This window comes from Aegilops tauschii, chromosome 7, assembly GCF_002575655.3.
Source record: "Aegilops tauschii subsp. strangulata cultivar AL8/78 chromosome 7, Aet v6.0, whole genome shotgun sequence".
Lineage (NCBI taxonomy): Eukaryota > Viridiplantae > Streptophyta > Magnoliopsida > Poales > Poaceae > Aegilops > Aegilops tauschii.
The window spans coordinates 589,779,470-589,790,331 of NC_053041.3; the positions used below are offsets into that span (position 1 = coordinate 589,779,470).

A 10,862-nucleotide genomic window follows, 5' to 3' on the forward strand; every position below is an offset into this window, starting at 1 on the left:
ATTTAATACCGAAATGACATCCCACAACCCATGACATATATTAAATATACAAGAAAACCACAGAGAGACATTCACGGATATTCGGCTACAGCCTGGAGCTTGTCCACTTCAGTACTACACTAGATCAACTCATACAGACAGCAGCACATGGAAAACCATGAGGTGTGTGTGCCAGAAACAAGTCTGAACTTAGATAGACATAGATCCAAGAATTGAACTAAACATGAAGTAAACGGTTACAAGCAATGCATCAGCACTTTGACAAAGTAACACCCTAACTCAGAATGCGCCACGGACCTTTTTTACTCTTCACATACCTACAACGAGTCTTAGTTCCATTGCTTTATTGCAATTGTTCCGCCGGTGTCCTTCCACACCACAGTTCTTGCACCTAGCAGGCTTCCTTGGTTGTTTTGGTAAATCACCACGGTCAGGGCACGTTGTTCGCTTGTGACCTTGTCTACGACAAATCGTGCAAAATCTGGTCCGTTTGCTTAGACCTTCATATGGAGCCTTCTCCCTGCTGGTAGTTGGTCGCCCCATCTCTTTCATTTTTGCCGGAGCCAGCAGTCCATCCAACCGGTTGCTTGTCCTAGACATGGAATCATTTTCCGGAAGGTTTGCAGCAAAACCCACCTCATTGTCTGTCTGTTCAGCAACTACAGCAGGATGGCTCCGTTCATTCACAACTGTGCCCTTATCTGCTATTCTATCCTCTAGTCCTAGACCATCTCTAATCTCTGCGAATGGGAGCATAATTGCCAAATTTGACTTGAACAGGTCCATCAAACGGTTATACGCGTCAACACTGGTGTCTCAGAGCCTAACTAATTCCATTGCATGCATATACATGGTGAAGTGCCTGTATGAGAAGGGATTGTTCTGCATACTGTCTTTTTGGTACTGAGCTAGATGAGCAGGCAGAACATCTCTGGCATCCTTTGTCCACCTCTTCACTATATGCTTCGCCGGAATTTCCTTAGCTCGAATAAAGTCCAGGACCTGAAAGAACAAGACAAGATTCATATGGTTCAGCTCGCAACTTTCATCTTCATCTTGCTGGCATAACCTACTCAATTTTCAAAATTACATATCCCACGCCTAGTTCCGACCACGCCAAAAACAAAAGCTATATTAGACTCGCCCTCCAAATGTAGGCATCAAATGATCAATTAAGTAAACTCAAATTAAACCCCGCCGGTCAAAAACAATCCACATAGTAGTTCAAAAAACTACTAACCTTCAGAACATGGCTGCAAAGAAGCCCCATATGTGCAAACTGCCCACACTCGCACTCGAACTCATCTCCACCGTCAATCATAGTCACCTTGTAAGATACTCTACACCACTTTTCCCTTTTCTCTGCTTCGCTATGTATTGCTAGGTATGTCTTGTGTTTCTCAATCTCATCCACCTGATAAGCTCCACACTCATACAAAATCTCCCCAAATTGTTCAAACATTGCTCGTGTGTATGTTTTGCTTGCATGCCTCTCCACTACAAGATTTGCCCTCATCGACGGCTTCCCCTGGGAAAATGGCAAAACATTGGAAATTTAAACCGTTTTTATTTGCTAGTAACACCTTGATAACTAGTACAAAAATTTCCCCACTAAATTATGCACTTATGATATGAGTGCGTTTCTCCTCATAATTCTCCTCTGATTCGCGATCGAACTGAAGTCTCATGTATTTCTGGACAAACATGTGCATTGGGCATCCAGGAGGCACATAATTTTTGAGCATGTGGTTTGCGCTCTCACTCCGCTGTGTGCTCGTCATTTTCGCACAAAATACCCCCTTGAAGTAGGCTTCGCCCATTTCTTACGAATTTCAAACAACTGCGTCATATAATCATGACCTCTTAGCTTGTATTTATCCAGCAGCACCTCCCAACCTTCCTCAAATTCATCTTCTGTCAGCATGTGGTTTATCACTTTGTAAAATTCAGCCCTGAATTCACTTTTCTTCGTGTACAGCGGCCCAAGTGACTCTTTTGCTTTCTTCAACACATGCCATTTACACCACCTGTGAGTTGTATTCGGCATAACCTTGCTGATAGCAAGCTCCATTGCACGGTTCTGGTCTGATATAAGAAATCAAAGTAGTGGCAAATCAATTAATCAATGCTCCCTCATAACTACCATTGATGAATATCGAAAAACTAGATAAAATCTTTTTTTCTACCTGTGAGTATAGTTACTGGTGCTGAGCCACCCATCATACGAAGGAACTCAGAAAAAACCCATACAAAGCTATCCTCAGTCTCATCACGGACAAGCACACCCGCCATAATCACACTCAGGAAGTGGTTGTTCACACCAACAAACAATCCAAAAGGCATGTCGTACAAGTTTGTCCTGTAAGTTGTGTCAAATGTTATGACATCCCCGAAGAAAGAGTACTGCAGCCTACTGTTCCCACTTGCCCACATCAAATTCCTAATTCTCCCGTCACTGTCAGCTTGCACCCTATAGGTGAAGTGCGGATCTTTCGCACCAATCTCCGCAAAGACATCCATTGTCTTCTTCACATCATCCTATGCGTGGTCTCGGTTAATTCTACCACAAAGACTACGCAAAGACCTTTTTGTGAATGGGACATTCTCCATCAATCCAAAGAAACCTCCGATTATGCTATACACCTTAGACAAATTGACATTGTTCTGCCGCAACTGCTTCACAAGATCTCTTGTGTATACATCTATATGCTTGTGTGATGGCCAATGTAGTGTCCCGCCAAAGTTCGGCAACAATGAGTGGTTGTGAGTATCCTTGTGCTCTGCAATATACCATCCATTATCTTCTGCTCGTAGGAGCCTTATTAAAGCATGGCATTCGCAGCGGCAAGATCTTGTATTCTCAACCCCAGCTTTTCCCTGGGGAAATGTACCACAAAAACACAAAATTCAGTTAACGTCAGGTTTCAGCAACACCAGGAAATTGAACACTGCATACAGAAAACAATTTCTACTAACCGAGCAACCACAGACAATTTCTTGCATGCATTTAATCCTCTCTACATTTAGCCGACTCTTGCCATATCTGATACCAAACCCTTTTCCCATGAATACAAATTGTAAAAGTCATACGCCTCTCCTACAGAATCAAAGGTCGTGCCAATAGTCGGTGTGATCACATTGTCTCCTGGATTCTCAGCATAGTTTCGAACAGCCTTCTCAAATGCAGTGACACGGTTTGGGCAAGGTGGCCGACTTGGTGCAGCGGCACCGATCCTCAACCTGCAGTTACATAGCATGATTCACATTTCGACAAATTGTGCATTATTATTGATGCAAGCATAATTAAAATTCACGTAGCTGCAACAAGTCACATCATGTATTTGCCCTCAATCAGGAAAAACGTCAAACGGAAAAAGCATGATCGAACTATCACAATTAAAAGGACAGCACAACATGGTACATGTGCCTGACCACAAAATCGTTATCAGTACAAGTTTCATTTATCAAGTTTGCTTTAAGATCAGACACCACTTGTAGCAGTGTGGTTAGCATCTAAAAGGGACTGAGTAATACAAATTCCTAACGATGCACGGCAAAAAGGGGACTTGTAGCATGGTAGATTCTTCAATATAATTAGATGCTACTGACAGACTCAGTCCTCCATCATCTCAAGCACAAAAACATACAACAGGGAACACATGCCCTTTGCAAACTCTCATTACTATCCAGAGAAACAGGTATTACATAGAGAAAAAGACCTCGATACATGTCACGTCGCCCAGGTCCTAGAAACAGGGGAGACATCCATGTTTTCTACTTATCTCAATTGGACCTAACCTGTTAGGGAATGTTTTTATCAACCGATCTTACTCCCAAATTCACACCCGCATCACTACAATATTTTGTTTTCACTCACAGCTACTGCCCATCGAATGAATCATGTAAACACATGGGTGAATTTCCTACTTCCAAACAATGCAGAGACCTCACTGCCTTGCTTGTAATAATCTACAAATACAAATCACAAATAAAGGATGTTACCCAAATATGCCACTACTTCTCGTCAAAATGATCAAGCCCCTGTTAACTGCCTCAATATGCAACTACTAATTCAGTTATGAGGTTCCTTCTTCAGTCCAACCTCCTAAAAAATTCAGTACCGTCTATTTTCCTAAACCATTTCATTCCAGTCGATAGCAACAACATATTCAGTTACTGGTATGACACAACGATCATCGTCTTGCTCAGCCCAGAGGCACATCATCAAGTAAAGTACATATGCACGCCATGAACTGACCTCTTATTCCATCCAGGAGCTCGTTGGTTCATCTTCCCAGTAGATAGCTCCGAGCTTGGTGGAGACACGTCCCTCCTGTCCTGCGCTCCTTCACTGAGCATCAACATCTGCGCCTCCCCTGTAGCTGCCGGCTGAACCTCAACCGCCAACTGATGTCCTTCCATCACATGCGCCGCCACCATCTTCACATCGAGCGCATCCGCCCGCTCCGGTGCCGGCACCAAACTCTCCCCAACTTCCTCCAGGAAGTTAGATCTGCCCGACGCTCACGCAAATCCGCTCAGAATCACCACATTTACGGTTTACAAATCTCTAGAAGAAAGCCACATATCTAGAGTACATACCCGTCTACAGGTTGCATCAGGAACTCCATCCTTGTCGCCCTCACCTCCGCCGTCGGCGCTGCCGCTCACCACCAGGCCTTCGATAATTAGGTCAGCTTTACCCTAGCCGAAGCCACCAGACCGCGCAGTTGGTTCCTACCATGGGCCCAGCGAACGGAAAAGCTCACATTCGGGGCCACGGACTAGACGTCGAATTAAGATGTCGAATTACTGTTCTGATCCACGGCCCAACTCGTCAACCACAAACGGACGTTTATCCGCCCGTGAAACTACGGCCCACCACCCACGCCTGCCATCTACGTATTTCGCGACAGTGGACATTTACTAACTCGCCAACCCCTCCCGTATTTAGAACTGGCACATATCTCCATGCTTCAGCCAACGCAGATAACGGGCTCATATGAGCTCGCGCATAGATACTCCGCGTCCCTCTGCTTCTAGCTAAACTGCTACTCAGTTGTATGTTTTTCTTTTCCGAAATTATCACGCCCCAGTTTCTGCTTTAGAACAACGCCAGGTATAGAGACAAACTAGAGCACCGTTATAGTTAGAGCATCTTACAGTTACAGTAAATCCAACCATCCACCGGAGGAGACGTTCGTCGGACCGCTGGGTTTCCAACAATTCCGTGTGGGACCCCGTCGTGAGTCTGACGTGGCGGACGCGTCCGGGAGCCCCATATCCGCCCTAGATTTGTGCTAAATATGAGAGGTGCCGATTAGCTTGGACATTTGAGACACATTTGAGAAGCCCGTTTGGATGCGTATTTTATGATCGGTTACTGACCGAGCTGTCCGTCTGAACGTTGGAGACGGATTTAGGACGCACGGATGTACATGCTCTCTTAGTGCCATGCCCTATGCTGTCTGTCTCCGACCGTTGTGTGCCTATCCCTCGACAGTTTGATTATTCTCTCCAACGACAAAAACTAGCTAGGCCAGCAGTAGCATACAAGGGAAGCAATAATGAACTTATTAATCGAACTGCATGCGTCCGGTTGATCACTACTCAAAAACTAGGTAGCCCAGAAGAATAAGAACAACATAAAAAAACGAACTGCACGTGTTCGGTCGGTTAATTTTTTCAAGATTATGCCCACCGCTTGTTATATATCAACCAACTCGAAGGTGACTTGGCAGTCAGTACAGATACAAGTAAGAACACAAAGGCACAAAAGAAAATTACAGAGGAGGGCATCAAGAGAAAGTCCAAAACTAGAAGAAAGAAAAAACAAAATGGAGGGGAAGGTTGGCAACAGAATCAAACCGAAACCCCTGGAGGCCGACATCTCACGTAGCGAGCTCCGCTGAGCAGCTTGTTCCACCACTGACAATGAACCACAACAAGGCCTAGGGAGAAAAATACGGGCACCAGAACAACAACTCGCAATGGAACATCACTGGCACGAACGAAGGGCGTCAGATAGGCGAGTTCGTGTGGCTACACCGGTGTGCGTCGGTGAAGCCAAAAGGCAACACACCACCGAGACTGAAGGGGCGCGGCACCGGTGTACCACCGCCAAGGTCAAAGGGCAGCGTGCTGCCGAGGCCACCCCAGGATGTCCACGCAAACGTCGTCTGGGCCACCATGAAGCACAGCCCTGACAGAAAGGAGACACCGAAGTAGAAGCATACCAAGAAGCATCACTGGCGCGAACGAAGAGCGTAGGATAGCTGAGTTCGAGCGGCGGCACCGGTGTGCCGCCGGCGAAGCCGAGAAGGCAACGCGCCACCGAGACAGAAGGGCGCAGTACCGGTGTACTGCCGCCGAGGTCGAAGGGCAGCGTATCGTCGAGGCCACCACAGGATGTCCAAGCAAGCTCCACTCGAGTCGCCAAGGACAATGGCCAGCCAGTATCGAAGCCGAGTTGGAGATGAAGCAGCAAGAGGCGAGTCCACCTGAAGCAGAAGAAACCAAAAAGATGCCCCCAAAGAGGAAACGGCGTAGAGACGTCGACACCATTCAACACGTGGAACCCCGGGTCGGAGATTTCTCTCGGGATCTGAGAGCTTGGGGGGATGGAAACAATGCCAAACTCGACGCCTTCAAGAAGGAAAAATGGCGGCTGCAGCCGTCATCGTCGATGAAGCTTTCACCCGGCAGTGCCTCCTCCACCTCGCAACCGGAGCAAGTCGGCCAACCACCGCCGTAGCCCATCAGACTAGGCAGCCATGAGCTGCGAAGCGAGCTACGTAGGGCCAAAGAAGCAACAACATACCGGGCCGTACGTGGCTACCCTTTCTTGTTAGGTTATGCTTAATCGACCCTTTGCTGGAGGCCTGCCTGCAGCTCGCACACAGCATCCCTTGATTCCTGGTGCTCATCAAGCTTGCTGCTCCCTAATCATCATCGGTGTTAGCTGCACTAACTAACTAGGTTCATGAGTGACGTAGTTCTCTTTTGCAAACGAAGAAGCAACTCACTCGAGACTTGCTCACTAGACTACTACTATTGGCTAGGTAGAGTAGATGCAAAGAGGGGGCTCGTGGCTTGTCCTTGTAGTTGAAGCAACTTTGATTAGTTTATCATCCTACAATAATAAACCAAGAAAGAAACACACCTACTCTACGCTCGCTCCAGTAGAGTGTACTTTTGTATACGTGCTCGTACGTCCGGGGCACATGGGAGACGCGAAACCGCTCCCCGCCGTCACCAGTCACCACCACACCACTCCTCACAACCCCGCTGCACTCCACTCACTGCCGGATCAGCTGGACAACTCCTATAAATCGGCACCACCAAACACCACGGAATCTCTTACCTACGCCCCCAAGAGTCCAACCAACCACCCAAGAGACATACATTCTCCAGCGGTCGATCGAGATGGGGGATCAGGGCAATGCCTCGTCGTCAACGTCGTGCCGCGGCCGGCGGGGACCGGCAGGGTTGGGGCTGGCGCTGGCCCGGCTGGTGCGGAGGCGGAGCAAGATGCTCGTATGCACGACGGCTCCCACGGCCGTGTCGTCCCGGTGCCGCCAGTACGACCCGCTCAGCTACGCGCGCAACTTCGACCGCGACGGCTTCGGCTCCGCGCTGGACGACGATGTCTCCGGCGCCGGCCACCTCTGCCACCACTACACCTTCGCCTCGCGCTTCGTGCTCGGCTCCTCCCCCGACGCCCGGCGGCCGCAGTAGGCCGGCCGGCTGGCTGGAGATCGAGCCGCTCGCATGTAGCACTAGCTAGTAGCTAGGCAGCTAGCTTAGCGTGGTAGCCATGAGAATTGCGCCGCCCTATTTTGTTTCGTTCTTTATTTATCCCCCAACCGTGCCGCAACTAGCTAGGCCCTGCAGGCGATTGTGTTCATATGTGGGGTGGATTATGATATATGATGGCTGTACTCAGTGGCGAATCTACAGAGAAAATGGAGGGTGGGCTGGGTTGCCTATGTCATGCGAATATATGTTGTATTTGGCTAACAAATGGTTGGATTGGGCCTTTAAACTAATAGTAAAAACTAATTTTGCAAAGCTGGAGGGGGGGCTTAAGCCTGTTAAAGCCCCTAGTAGATTCGCTACTTGGCTCCATTGAATTTGGGCCACTCGTGGAGCTGCAGGAACACTACCCAAGTGGTGAAAATGTTTTCACGATATAAACCTTGGTGCCTGCGTGCGTTTCAAATGTTCCTGATGCTCTACAGAATCCTCTCTTCATATATATGCTCTGAAACTAGCATGCCAATGCGGACTTATCACCCAGTCACCGACGGAGGTTGGCATTGCATCAAAGTGATCGAGAATGGTTGGTGATAGTAAAATAATTGCTGGCGACGTCGCTTTTGCTGCTGGCTGCTGCCGCAGATGCAGGGTGTGTGTGTGCGCGTGCGTGTGACTGGCATTGGCACCACCGTCCACCATGATTGTTCGCGTGAGAGAGACGGTGTCCCACGGCCACGGGGTGGTGGCGCGCCGATGGGCGGCGATTTCACCGCTGCAGCATTGATTGGTTGGACCAGTGGATGAACCAGCAGCCATGAGACAGATAAGACGACTCCATGTCTCATGGCAGTACGTTTTTGGGATTATCTGTTTTTTTTAACGAGAGGGATCCAGGACGCAAACCCTATTCTTAACGGGCCAGCCCATGTAAGGACCGGTTTTTCTTTTACGCAAAAGCTAATTTCCTATCGACTGGTCGTTACTCGTTAGCCACAGGCACGAACCATTCTGTTCGATCGAGTTCCCTCCACTCCCCGATTTTCTGATTTTCTTTCCCTCCCGCGTCGCTGAACCGTTTTTTTTTTGGATGAAGCGCTCGTACAGGCTTGCGGCCTTGCATCACAAAAAAACTAATTGCCTTGGCTGGGACTCGATTCCTGGCCATCTAGAGAAGAGGCTAATCCTTCAGCCGAGCTAAGCAACCGTTCTTTCCTTTGTAGTTGGCTAACGAAATGACCTTCAGCTCTTTAAAATATGCAAGCTAAATGGTTAACGTGCTTCTCCATACAACAAATTGTGGATCCTAATTACGAGTCTTTTGTAGTCTTTTGTATGTTTGAACTCAAGTCAGCTGGTTTGTTACATGGCCCAATAACCTATCTCTTGCGTTTGTTAAATCATGTGTTTAGTGACTTTTATTTTGATTTGATGAATACCCAATGCATTTTTCTGGTTTACGTAAGATTTTCATTGGTAACTTATGCATAAATAGTATCATAATTTACGCACAACAGAGATGATAACTTACGCACAAACAGCATGCTAACTTTTGACATGTAAAAAAAGGTGTTGTAACATACACCCGGTTACATTTTGTTTAAATACAATGGTAATATACGCACCACCAACTCTATAACTTACGCACGAAAGATGAGATAACTTTTGTGACAGAAAAAAATTGTGGAAAAATATATCATATTAAATTATGTGTAAATTTTGCAGTAACTCCGTTCTGCGAAGCACGAGCCGGCATCTCCACTCCGTCCAATGATGGAGGAGCCGGCCTCACCCCATCACAACCGCGGCGTCCAGATCGGACGCCACATGAAGGAGGAGCCGGCCTCACCCCCGTACCACCGCGGCGTCTAGATTGGACGTCGGGTTAAGGAGGAGCCGGTACGGTCGCATGCACGCGCCACCATCATCATCTCGCCGCCACCATCTCACCGTCAACGAGGAGTTGCCGCCCGCGATCAAGAATGCGCGGGGCCGCTCCCTTCACTACCTCGAAGGAGGCGGGGGGTTGATGAAATATACTCCCGATAACTTTCTTGTGAATAGCATGATAACTTACACATCACAGACCTGATAACTTATGTACCCCGGTCCTGATTACTTTGGCGGGGCCCGGGGGGGGGGGGGGGATGGGTGGTTGATGAAATATCCCCCGCTAACTTTTATGCGAATAGCATGGTAACTCACATATTGCAGACCTGATAACCTATGTACCTCGGTCTTGATAACTTTGGCATGGGGAGAAGGGGTTGATGAAATACCCCCCAGGTAACTTTTGCGTGAATAGCATGGTAACTCACACATCGTAGACCTGATAACCTATGTGCCTCGGTGCTGACAACTTTGCGAGGGGGTGATAAAATGTAACCACGATAACTTTAATGTTAATAGTACAGTAACTCACTCATCGCAAACCTGATAACTTATGTACCCGGTCCTGGTAACTTTGCCGCCGGTGGGGGGCAGGGGTGGTTGATGAAATATCCCCTAGTAACTTTTATGCGAATAGCATGGTAACTCACACACCGCAGACCTGATAACTTATGTGTCACGGTCCTGATAACTTTGGTGGCGGGGGGGGGGGGGGGGGGTTGATGAAATATCCCCCGATAACTTTTGTGTGAATAGCATGGTAACTCACACATCGCAGACCTGATAAAACTTATGTGCCCCGGTCTTGATAACTTTGGCGAGGGGGTTGTTTAAAAACATATCCCGATAACATTTGTGTAAATAGTTTGGTACTATATACATTGTATACGTGATAACTCACACACAAACACCACAGTAACCTTAACCTGAGCTGATAAGGAGGTTAGAGAAACCATGTTTATGCCCTGGTAATATCGACATGGTAACATATGTAGCACATTCGTGATAAATTACTTAGCCCATTAATGGTAACTTTTGATCCCAAAAAGGTCATCATAACATACCAACATGAGATCTAATTTCGAGGCTCTCATTATGACGGATTTTTTTATATCAAAACGGTTTTTCAATCAGAGCGACTTTGAGCTACAAAACATTTTTGAATTTTCGCATTGTTAAGAATTTTTTGATGACATCATCATTTCGGTTTTTCTACA

The 10,862-nt window shown here is 47.4% G+C and overlaps 1 protein-coding gene across 1 annotated transcript; it reads left to right on the top strand.

The window, feature by feature from the left end:
* Positions 1-7,276: 7,276 nt before the first annotated feature.
* Positions 7,277-8,196, top strand: LOC109760432 (uncharacterized). Its single transcript, XM_020319257.4, has one exon. It carries the CDS (start codon positions 7,426-7,428, stop codon positions 7,735-7,737), a length of 312 nt encoding a protein of 103 aa, XP_020174846.1. The 5' UTR covers positions 7,277-7,425; the 3' UTR covers positions 7,738-8,196.
* The last annotated feature ends 2,666 nt before the right edge of the window (positions 8,197-10,862 follow it).

What these genes read in the sequence shown, in the direction of transcription:
- LOC109760432 (XM_020319257.4), top strand. Translation starts at nt 7,426, where the DNA reads ATGGGGGATCAGGGCAATGCCTCGTCGTCAACGTCGTGCCGCGGCCGG.